This window comes from Rhodnius prolixus, unplaced genomic scaffold, assembly GCF_049639745.1.
Source record: "Rhodnius prolixus isolate KJV_2025 unplaced genomic scaffold, Rpr scaffold_8, whole genome shotgun sequence".
Classification (NCBI taxonomy): Eukaryota; Metazoa; Arthropoda; class Insecta; order Hemiptera; family Reduviidae; genus Rhodnius; species Rhodnius prolixus.
In genome coordinates this window covers 14,794,675-14,806,907 of record NW_027411593.1, presented here as the reverse complement: position 1 = coordinate 14,806,907, position 12,233 = coordinate 14,794,675, and the positions used below count along the sequence as shown (strand labels likewise).

Here is a 12,233-nt window from a genome sequence, read left to right as displayed (position 1 = left end):
TATATTAAATATTTTTTTTATCATTTTCTTTTATTCTATGTTTGGTTATAGAGTAATACTTTTGCTGCAAGAACTTTAGGTAATAAGTGTAATAAGAGTTCGTATTATGTAGCCAGGTTGTCAAGGGCCCTAGAAAAAACTTGATAATCCCCTTCTAAAGGTATTTGTTTACATTAACTTTATATTTTATGGGCTAATCTTTACAATAGCTCCCCAGAGGCGTGGCCTGTTTATTTTTGGTGCATGCGCAGTACAGCACAGTTACCGTTGACTTTTTAAACTACTTCCCGCCAATGTTCAATATATTCTTTTTAAATTTCTCAACTTCCCGCTAATGTGCTGTATATAATTTTTTTGAATTTCTTAGCTATTTATGTTGAGCGCGCATGCGCAGTACACTTACTGCATAGTAACTGCTTCTTTTTCAACGTATTATCACTTCCCGCTAGTGCCAGTGTGTAACTTTAGGTTCCTTTTTTTTGAAACTTCATAAAAGATGAGCGTTTTGAATTTACAGTTTTTCTTTAATTTAAAGCATGAATGTAGTCTGAGGGAGGATAAAGAGATGAAAGTTTTATCATTTTGAATAAATGTTGGTTTAATTAGTAATAGATATGTAGGTCCGAAGTGTGGAAGTGAGATAAGTATGAAAAGGAGTCATTTTTCCATGGGCGATCAAATGAGAGCATTATTTAAGGGAGTGCATAAAGTGTAGAAACAGAAGGATAGGGATTGCATTGAATAAGGTAGGCTTCTTTTCTTTTGTTTTTCATGTGTCTGAATTACAAATTAGAGTTGTGTTAGTGGATTAGTGGGGCAGTGAGGGGGGTGTGGGGGGCGAAGCCCCCCATAAAAACAAAAAATAGATCAGGGGGCGTGGAAATTTTTTTTTAAATAAAATTTTCAATCTTGAATTAATAATTCGAAGTGATTCTAATTCGCTGTTACCATATAACCCGCCAGATTTAAATGTAAATATAAAATAAAGAAATATTTTTATATTTACATTTGAATTTGGCGGGTTCTATAGTAACAGCGAATCAGAATCACTTCGAATTAGGCCACGCCTCTGGGGAGCTATTGTAAAGATTTACCATTTTATGTTTTAAGGAGTAAAAGTTTTCTCATTGAAAGGGGAATAAGTTTATCATAAATTAATTTTTTCTCTAATTCTGCATTAAATTGTTATTAAAATTCGTTTCGTCTCCTAGGGCGAATTGAAAAATATATTTAAAAAAAATAATAGAATGAGACGACAATATACTTTATTAAACGGTAACGTTGCAATTCTTACCGCCAAGATTCTTCCCAAGCCTTAATTCAGAGGAAAGAAGGAAGGGTTGCGCATATGAGGATGAGGTTTATTAAATTACAACTTGCGGAGTTGACCTTTATCTTAACTTTGAGAACTTTGCTCGGAGAGCACGGGATGCCATGTAAGGAACTGGAATAGGAATGATGAGTTAGGTTACTGCGGTGTCTGAAGGATTGTTCCCGGTTAGTACTAGAGGTAGGTTACTGCGGTGTAGAATATATTATTGTGAGAAGTACTAGGAAAGTCAGGTGAAGATAGCACAGCCGAATTGGTAATACATCGGACTAAGAAGAACCGGAGTGAACATAGCAGAGCTACTTATTTTCCTATTTCTACGATCTGAAGGTTAAATAATGAAAGAAAATCTTTTTTTGTGACTCTCAGCTTCTGAATGGTACTTATAATTATTTTTTTGTGCCACCCATGAGTTGGGTTCTTGATGAGGGGACTTGAAAGTTTTTAATGTATTTCATTCAACAGTTACTGCTTCGATTGTAGATTTACGTGAAAATAGACATTCCAATAAATAGTGCCGTTCGAATAAGTTTATGTTTCATCATTGTGAACATTTTTTGCACAGGTTGAACTGTTACCAGAGGTTTTAACCAGAGTACTACAGCAGGCTGCTGCAGCAGCGGCGGCAGCTGCCCAGGCGTCAACATCGGATCGTCTATCAGATCGACGTAATTTTTTACACCCTGAGAGTGCAGCACAAGCTATAGTACCAGCTACAGGTGGAGGAGGAAGTAGTGCATCCTGTCCTTCGCCATTATTGTCACACTCAAGAAGTGTTCCTCCGACTTCTCCTTACCATTGGCCAGCCAGCCCTATATTGCCCCCAGTAAGTAGTCGGACGCCACATCTTGTTCCAGAACCACTGCACCCTAACAGCTGAGTTCTAGCCTTCACATAGAACTTAAACCACTTTAACTAAAAATAAACTTCACTGCGCTATCTTTTACTCCACTCGATGAACTAGTTTTATATATAGTTTTTATATAAAAATAAATATTTAAAAAATAATTAAAAAAAAAAAATATAGAACCAAAGGACCGTGAACAGTGAACAGTGAACTTTCAAAAAGTAAAAGTTAAATACTTCAAAAACAGAACTGAATCTCTTTTTTTAAACAAAAAAGAAAAGAAAAGAAAAGAGTTTATGATAATGTTAATACCTAAATGATTTGTTTTGATAAAAATTTTGTCCTAATTAAAAAATGATAAATAAATTTATGGTATTTAAAAAATTAAAATTAAAAAATTCAATAAAATTTCCTCTATAAAAATCTCCTTTAAAAATTAATGTAAACTACCATCGTTGTTAACATTGAAAATTTAAACTAAATATGAACTAAAAGTATTTGAAAAATACAAATAATAGTAGAGTGTGTAATATTTTCAATAAAATAAAAAAAATACTATAAATATAAATGTTTTATATTTTCTAAATCACCGGTATATTTTTACTTTTGAAATATTAAATAAAGCCTTTCTAAAGTAATAAAAAGAGTATATTGTATATGAATTATTATAAAACTAATTTTATGAATGAAAGAAGCAAACTAAATTCAGAAAACAAAACAAGAAATGTATAAATCTTTAACAAATTAATACTCTACCAATTTTAAATACTTCTTAAATAAAAATAATTCATCTAAAATTTGTATTCAAATAAATAATACAAGTAAATAAAAACTTTTCTCTTTCTTTCAAAAGAAACGCTGTTGAAAATATTGCTCTAAGTTTCTGTCTGAAATCATATTTTTCCAATCCACAAGGATTTTCTGTTGTATCTAAAGATATGCGTTATTTTTTTATGTTTTTAGCACATTTCTCTACGCAATATATACTACAATAATGATAACAACCAGTTACGAGAATTGGTTTTCTTATAGTATTTTCAACGCTCAATTAGATCTCGTACTTGTATTTCGCTTTAACTTGTGGCGGAAATCGCATTTGTTGACCCTATATTACGCATTAAAACTTCAGGAGAAGGGGATAGGTAGAATGTTAGTGCTCTACAAAAAAAAAATCTTTTTATTATGCGTTTGTATATGATACCAAAATCGATGTGTGGTTATCATTATTCAGTTGAATTATAATTATTACGTCTGCATTTGCATAGTGAATTTGGTAAAACCATAAAATAAATCGATACTTTTCGAGTACAACAAAAAATCCGGATGTGATAAAAAAAAAAGAAGCTTTTAGGTGTGAATTCAATGTGAATAATCTGTACTATCCACCTATCGGCATGAAAAATGCTCATAGTACTTTAGTCTTCAGGCAGGTGAAGTCCATTTCATTTTACTGCTGACATATGGTGTACTTTCAGACTTACAGAATTGCATTAAATACTAACCTTTTTTTAAAAGATTTTTAGCTTCTGTATGTTCAACGATTTTTTGTTTTGTTTTAAAAAATCACTAGAAGTAGATTTGGCAGCGAGGTAAGTAATGCTTAAAGCATTCTATCTCTATTTACCTAATGGTAATGTGGTTAGGTCGGCAATACTGAATAATATCGTTGATTTTATTGTCGTAACCATGTTTATTGTAACCCTGTCTAGAGGTGGCTCTTACATACATTGATATTTTGGATAAATAGATAGTGCTTTCTGATTGTTCGACCCACATTTTTTTGGGGCTTCCTTGAAAAGCCTAAATAATTAACAGGTTTTCGAAAATATTACCCAGAATCCTTCTGGTTTCTATTGACAAACAGACATTCCAATGTGAACGCCTCTAGGATGTTCTTATAGATCGTAGAAACAATTCGTACATCATGATCAAACCGGTATATGTAGGTTATCTAGATTAGAGTTCGTAGGGGAAATAAAGGAAAATGAAATAGTGAATGATGTTATTATCTTATCCAGAATCATATTTTATTGGAGATATTAAGTCAGAGATTAAGAGCTATGTTGCTCAGAACGGTTGTTGTTCAGGCCAAAGGTGTTTTTAAGCATGTGTGAAAATCATACAATCATAGTCACTCACTTTTTCCTCTACACTCAGATCGGTAAGAAAACGCCTAACTCCAAGAACCTGTAATTTCAATTTGCTATTTACAGAACTGACCGTTTCGAACTCTGAAAAACTTAGATGGACATTTCGGCGATCTTACAACTGTTACCCTCCACAGCCAATACAAAATTATTAGAGGTCTCATAATCCATAATAACTAGTCAACCTGTTAATACTGAATACAAGAAAATACTATTTTTACCACTTATCAAAAATTGTGTGCATATCACGAAGTATGTACCCAAAAAAAACTTTTTTAAAATTTATTTGCGAATTATATGTACTCATCTGTGGGCAGTTTTCTTAAGCTGCAAAAAGTACTTTCCACAAATAAGCAACTATTCAAACAAGAAAAATTAAATTTAAGAGATGGGGTTAGTTACTTTAGAGTAAAAGTAATGGACTCCAAAGCGGGCATCCCTTGTGGAGGTCTGCAGCCCTTAAGTTTTCTCTTCCTATGAGCCTCTTATAGATAGGTCACTGACCGAAGAGCTGGAGTGCCCTAGAAAAAGCTTTAGGCGCCGATGTCCTCAGATGTTGACGCACCTCAACTAGCGCAAAAAGTTTCCGAAGATTCAAACTGAAAACTAAAGTACTCTTCTACTAGAAAATTTCCAGTTTATAATTAATAGAGTTAATAATTTAAAAATGGATTAGAAAAGTTTTTTATTTCAACTTATTTTTAATAAATAATTTGAGGACCTTAAGCATTTATTATTTACAGTAATGGAATATATTTAGCTCATATTAGCTTATTGAAATATTGAAATTAAATAAAATATATCTGTAAATAAATACACACAAACAAAAGGATAGAAAATTAGGTATACAAATAACGTCCAAGAAAAAATAATAAACATTTGAAAATAAATATTGAAATTACATAATAAAACTTTGCATTACTCATTATAAAAGAAGACCAAAAAAATTATATATTTGCAGAAACCGACATTTAAAATTTAGTAATTTAGGTGATGAAAGAGGAAAAAAGTAAACTAAAAAAAAGAAGGTATTTCAAGAAAATATATTTATACAGTATTATAACTATAAAAACATATATCTATATTTATTTAAACTAAAAATATAAAGCAAAATGAAATTATATATATAAAAACAAAAATGTAAATATATTTACCATACATTTGTAAATATTGTTAAGTAGTTGGTAAATCAAGAAAAGTAATAAATATTATTGTATATATATATATATATTTAGAGTTTATATGCTATTCTCGGACTTGCATATCAACAGATTGTTATGAATGATAATGTTTAATTTAATTTTAAAAGAACAAAAGAAAGAAGTAGATTTAAAAGATTTTTTGGGAAGGAAATTTTAAGATAAAGAGAATAATTTGGGAAAGAAAGTGAGTTACGTTTGCCTATTACATACTTGAAAAGATAAATAAAATTAAAGCAAAAAGAAAAGGAATAATTAATAATCTATTGGCTCTACATAAAAGAAGTAATTATTGCTTACATAATTAAAATACATATTCTCTAATGAACCAAATTATTTATTGGCTTCATTATAAAATGTTTTTGTTTGAAACCATAGCCATTATATGCGGTTTAACTTTCAATCCTTGAAAACAACACATCTATTTTTTTTATAAATTTTTGTAATAAAAAATGATTATATGACGAAATCTTGCTAAAGCTTGCTTGTTTTATTTTTTTAGCTTAAAATGTGTGATACAGTGAAAGTCTGGTAAGATTCTTCTCAAACTCAGAACTTTAAAAATAAAAAATGGAATAGATTTTGCCTTTATTTAGACACAGAAGATTCCCCAATGAGTTAAGGAAAAATATTTTTATTCAATCTTACAACTTGAAATGCCATGGCTGATATTTAAATAGTACATATGCACAGCATTGTCTTCATTGTCTAAAACATTTTATATTTGATAATCAGAGCTTCATAAAAGCTAACTAAGCACATGCGTTTTTTGTCTATACAAACAGAGTAGTCGATAACACATAAACCAGAAAATCTCTCCAGGGTGCAACGAGTATTTTAGCTAATGTCGATCTAAGAAAATAGTGGCATTGGAATGCCTCGATCTTCGTTTCGTTATCTTCTCACGAAATTTCTGCTCAGAAAACGTTAACATATTTTGATAAAAATTCCAACTTATTCTGTCCTTCTAACTCTGTCCTTCGATTCTACAGTTGACTAAGTGGCTGACTGAGTCATCTGTCACCAGTGCATTTTCTTACTAGGATAACCATCTAAACAACTTGATGGTTTTTTTTTATTGATCAATATCTGAAGATATGGTTTATTCAAAAAACTTTAAAATTTAAAACTTGTGTATGATTGCGGTGCCTGCGCTCTAACTAAACAGTATATAGTGAACGGTGAATGAAGAACTGAAAATTGTATCCATTGAAGGAGTGGCAGAGGATGTCAGTAAGAATATTTTCGGACATATCATATTGCATAAGAATATATAGTTTTCGTGACCGCAAATTGTTAAACTTAGGATGGAAGATTTGCGAGGAATCGGTCAAATAAAACAACTCGTCTTTTTGCCAACGTTTCGACAAATATATTGTCCTCTTCAGGGCAATTCTTCAGTTTCTGTAACTCAACCAACCCGCAGAGCCACGCCCTGAAGAGGACAATATATTTGTCGAAACGTTGGCAAAAAGACGAGTTGTTTTATTTGACCGATTCCTCGCAAATATTGCATAAGGTTTGTGCTCCTTCTTGGTAAATGTAAGTGAAGAATTGTGAAAACTTTTATAATAGTAAAGCTCGGATTTAAAGCGAAATTTTTAATGTAAAATTATCAGACTTTTATTGTATCTTGCAAGAATTAGTAAGGAAAAAATCAGTATATTTTTTTTTAATTGAAAATTATTTATTCTGATTCACAAAAATAGTATATCCAGAGTTACATACTACTAAGAATATGAAAATTTCCTGATAATATCAGCTGCTAGTAATAATAATAATGAGGTAAACATGTATTTATTTGTTGTTACTTATTATTTAAATGTGAATGCTGCTGACCGAAAATGTTTAATATTTTGTTTCTGAATAGGAATAAGCTTAAAAATTACAAAACGCTATGTCAATTTTAAGTTAATGGTTGTTTTTTGTTTTTTTTTTTTAGCTGTACATTTAACAAATATTTTGTAATAAATGGACATTTGTAAGTAACAAGAGCAAATAATCATTGAAGTAGTGCACACAGACTATATGCGGCTATCAAATGCCTTAAAGAGCGACTTTTTTTAACATAACTAGTAAATATCTTTTTTAACGAGCAATAAAGTTTCGTGCAATTTGACGCCACCTCATGTTTATTGCAATTCCCATTTTCTGATTCTGACAGCCTTTAACGTGTTGCCTCTAGTTCAGATTACCATTAAGCTAAACTCTTAAGATACTATATCTCTCCCAAAAATTCCAAGAGGGACCTTTAAATTAAAATATGTTGAATCTCTCCTTTTCCTTAGCCTAGTGAAAGATACAAGGAAACACTTATTAGGGGATGCTTCTGGCACTATCCTGATACTAAATCCAACGATTGTTACATTAACTCTTTCAAAAAAACTAAGGTGCTTATTTCTTTGGACAGCCAATCCATCTTTAAAATACTCCTGCTGAACAATCCATTCGCGTTCAGAAGATATAGCATCCCATCCATTTTTTTATTTTACATACGTTATCTTTTCGGCCCTCTTCATACATTTCCGCATCATGTCAATCATGAATTAGGGCACACTTCCGTGCCAAAACTTTTGGAACTTGTAGAAAGAGGAATTTTCAAGACTTACATCCAACAAAATAGATTTCAAAACAAAACAGATTAAGTCGAAAATTAAACAGACTTGAGGTTGGCTTGTTTCTAAGGGAATTAATTCGATTGTCTTACCAAATTCAGGCGAAATCATATGTATCATTCACCCTCATAATTCGAACTTGAAATTTTGTCCTGCCCAGACCGCATGGTGAGGGGTTAAAATTTGATTTCGTATGTTTTGTCGTAAAAAAATAATCTTTTTTAATGAAGAAATGATCAGAAGTGATGTACAGATTATTGATTAGCTCAGTGGTTTTCTACGACCATCTAGAGATCTCGGGTAAGGACTCATCTGTCTGCTCTGAGGTTATCTCTAGTTAGGAGTCTATTACTCCTTTCAGGCACTGTCCAGTAGGGTGTAATGTTGTGCTGAGCAATGCCCTGAAAAAGGGCGTCATTGACTCAGATGTTGACGTTCCTTAAATTAAATCCATCAAAAAAGTTTCATTAACAGATGGTAACAGCTTTTTATGTTTTATTTTTAGAGACGATAGGTTAAGAAACGTAACTTGTTTACTTATGCTCAATCACATCATTTCTTTTGTTGTCCAGGAGCCTTCACTTTCCCAACTTGAATCTAACTGATATTTTTTCCAGACTTTTTTTTGGGTGGAACTCATTTCTTACAATTTTTCCGAGATAGTTTACTTACTTTTTGGCGCTAAATTTTCACCTTATAACTTCATTAGCTGTACAGTCTACCTTCAACTTTATCAGGTACCCATCCCGCGTATTTTTAGCGATTCCTCCACAATTTTTGCCTCGAGTTTACCTCTATCGTAGAACCTCTCTTTCTATCAAGTAGTGTCTTCTTTTCGATGTGCGTAAAAAGGTATCAGGCTGCTTAAACTGGCTTTGAAGTTCAAAAAGTAACTAAAAAAAGTAAATCTCTTATCATTCTGCAGTTAAAGCTAAACAAATACAAAGCATAATTCATGAATTAGATATAAATCTAATTGTCTACCACTTCTATCGCACTCCTTTTACAGATATATACGAAGTAAACAAATATTCTCGTGTTTTTAATTAGTGGCTTTAACGTTAAGGTCATTAATCATCAACATTAAAGCCGTAAGCTTATGCTGTGCACTTTCTCCGCTTAATGTCCTCCCGTTAAAGGCTAAAACTTATATATAAATACCATCACCAGCCAGTTAGCTAAAGGAGCACTAAAAAAAGAAAATCTTGGAGATTACATCACTGACTAGAATCGAATTTGTGATTTCTAACGCGTTTAGACTGAGCTATCCCGTTCTCTAAAAATATTCTTAGATCTGCCCAAGCTTAAATCCGTGATCCGTAAAGCTTTGTGATATATTGTGTGGTACTGGGTTAGATCCCTGGCCTTGGTCTTGGATTCAATTTCAAGTGACAATTCGATAAATTTATAGGAAAGTGAGTTGCTATACCCCTATGTTACTAACACGACGGACCTAAAGCTCATCTGAAAAAAAAGGCAATACATTTATTACTTCTATTTAGAAATTCCTCAAACAAAATTAATCTACATAAAACACATAAAGATAATAAGGTAATTCTGAATGTAATGACACTGTTATTGGTTGACTCCAGTGTCACTTTTCTAACATCGAAACTTCACTTCTGCTTGACATTTGTTTTACATGATACGAACGTTTTCAAGTTTCTATTTGAGGTTTTTGATTTCCAAAAGACATATTGTGTGTTTCCGTTGTATTCTTACTCGTACAAATGTAGTTATTGCTTACAATAGTTCCAATAATTATATGCCTGCGCTAGGTGCCACCTATGTAGAGGAAGCAACACAGTAATTCTCACTCTTACTATTTTAAAACTAAACGCTTTTTTATGTTACAAAAATTAAGCAAAATTCACTCAAGAAATATGTAAAAATAATGTATCTAATCTATTTGACTAGGATACAACGTCCTCTTTAAAGAGTCAAATATAAAATAAAATCTTAAAATATTATTTTGTTGTTCATGAAAGCCACAAAAGTGTAATACTATTATTGGAAAAAAAAGAAAAATAATACTAAATAAGCGCTGTGGTTTACAATATTAATTCTAAAGGGTATTTTTTAATAAATAATTAAAAAAGAAAGAAAACATAAACCAGTACAATGGCTATGAATTATGAAGTGCCTAAAGTTTTTTATTACTGTTAGTTCTGTAATTATTTTTCTTGTGAAATTTAAAAACTCTAGTTAAGATTTATATTTAAACAAAAATAAATATTTTACAAATTCAAATACTATACAATGTTGTTTATTCTTTTATATAACTTATTTTGAAAAAAAGATTTTGAGTTAAAAGGAAAGCGTTTTAAACGCAGTCGTGTGATTTTTTGTTTAAGTAATATTCCCTTTTATTCCAGCCCAAATAATGAAAGAAACTAAGAAATGTTTGGCACAATTTCAGTTTTAAGTACATATGTAAAGTACTACTAGCAATGTTTCCCAGATAGAGGGGCATACGGCAACAGAATTAATGGCTAAATTCAACTGTTCCTACCCCCGAATGTCACACAATACGTTTGAGGCCTTATGATTTGCCGGTGGTAATCTGAATATATTGATATAACTTTGAATAAATTTGTAAAATTAAAAAAAAGTATTTCAAAACTTAAATATATTATTATATATATACACAATATTTAAATAAAAATAAAAATATTGCTAACTTGAAGTAACTTATATTACAAGCTTATCTGTACTCGTAGTATTACGATAGGCTGATGCTATTTTCTTACATTAACAACAAAAATCCCCCATAAAAACTTGAACATATTGCTTAGAAATAAAATGTTCTTGTAAGTAAACTTAAAACATTCTCTTCAAATAATTACCAGTGTTTTTACTTTTAAAAATAATAAGTGTCAGACGAAATAAATCAGTCCAATTGACTACATACTATTACTTATTAATTTTGTTTAAAGTATTTTAATTGATGAATTTGAAAATCTACTCTGTAAAACCTTTTTTTTTATATATATTATAAATAAATTATTATAACTCTCTAAAAATGATGTAAATGAAGAAATTAATTATTTTGGCAGGTGTAAATATATTAATTCATTCTAAAGACACTGATTTACAAAAAAATAAATAAAAGTTCCAAAGAGTAATAAAATTATACTGTACTTAATTTTTTAAATATCAATTATTTGTAATTAATAAGCACAAGTAGAAATAATTGATACTTATCACAAGAAAAAAATTAATGGAATGCTTTGTATTGCTTTGTTTATTTGTAATAGTATTTGTAGACAGATGACTGATAGGAAGAATAAAATGACAGGCTGTACATATGAAATATATGCAATTGGTTTTATCGAATTATAAAATAGTACTTTAAAAATACCACAATTTTTTCCCTTTCAATTTTATTACTTTCTTTTAGTGTTAGTGTTTCACTTTTTAATTCCAGCTTTAAAAGGATAGCCGACTAATCGAATTAATTTACAAGATAAATTTGAAATTGTGTCTACACATACATATGTAGGTAAAGCTAGAATGCTGTCATCTTTAGAAATTTGAGAACGGCAAGAAAGTTCTCATTTGAGAAAACATAGTCATTGGTGGATTCTGAGACACCTAGCTTGGCATTAAACAGCCACAAGCCCCGCCCATAACTTTGTGAAAATAACTTGAGCTTTTTTACATATAAAGGTAATTGGAAACCAATTGTGAAACTCTCGATAATAAGGAAGCAGGTGAGTGAGGGAAATCTTTGTAAGAAGAGCCGGAACCACCGGATGCTGCAAACTGCTAAGTAATATGGGAGGAGGACTCCTGTAAAGCCTTTTAGAGTTAATAAGTGGGAAAGGCTGGCTGGCATTGAGGAAATAAAAAAAAAAATTAAATCTGATCTGAAGAAATACCTATACAATTTAAGGCTAAAACTGGACGCGAACCTTTAAAAGAAGAGTGATTATCTCTTCGTACATTTTATGTTACGCTTCAAGTTGGTAAACATTTAAGGTTTAGTCCGGCTGTTCAATCAGAAGCCTATTCTTTAATGATTAGAAGTATTTGTCAGTAAGTTTGAGAACCATCGACCATTTTCCATTGAGATCCATTTTCTTGGTCTAATTA

General features: G+C 30.9%; 1 protein-coding gene across 9 annotated transcripts in view; it reads left to right on the top strand.

Moving 5' to 3' along the window:
- The window catches only part of SK (small conductance calcium-activated potassium channel), a 636,287-nt gene extending 624,789 nt beyond the window's left edge, over positions 1 to 11,498 (top strand). For all 9 annotated transcript variants that reach the window (XM_074123003.1, XM_074123004.1, XM_074123007.1 and 6 more), the window contains one exon: positions 1,896 to 11,498. In XM_074123003.1, coding sequence (XP_073979104.1) covers positions 1,896 to 2,210 — 315 coding nt within the window. In that variant the 3' untranslated portion in view covers positions 2,211 to 11,498. The remainder of the gene's footprint in view (positions 1 to 1,895) is intronic.
- The last annotated feature ends 735 nt before the right edge of the window (positions 11,499 to 12,233 follow it).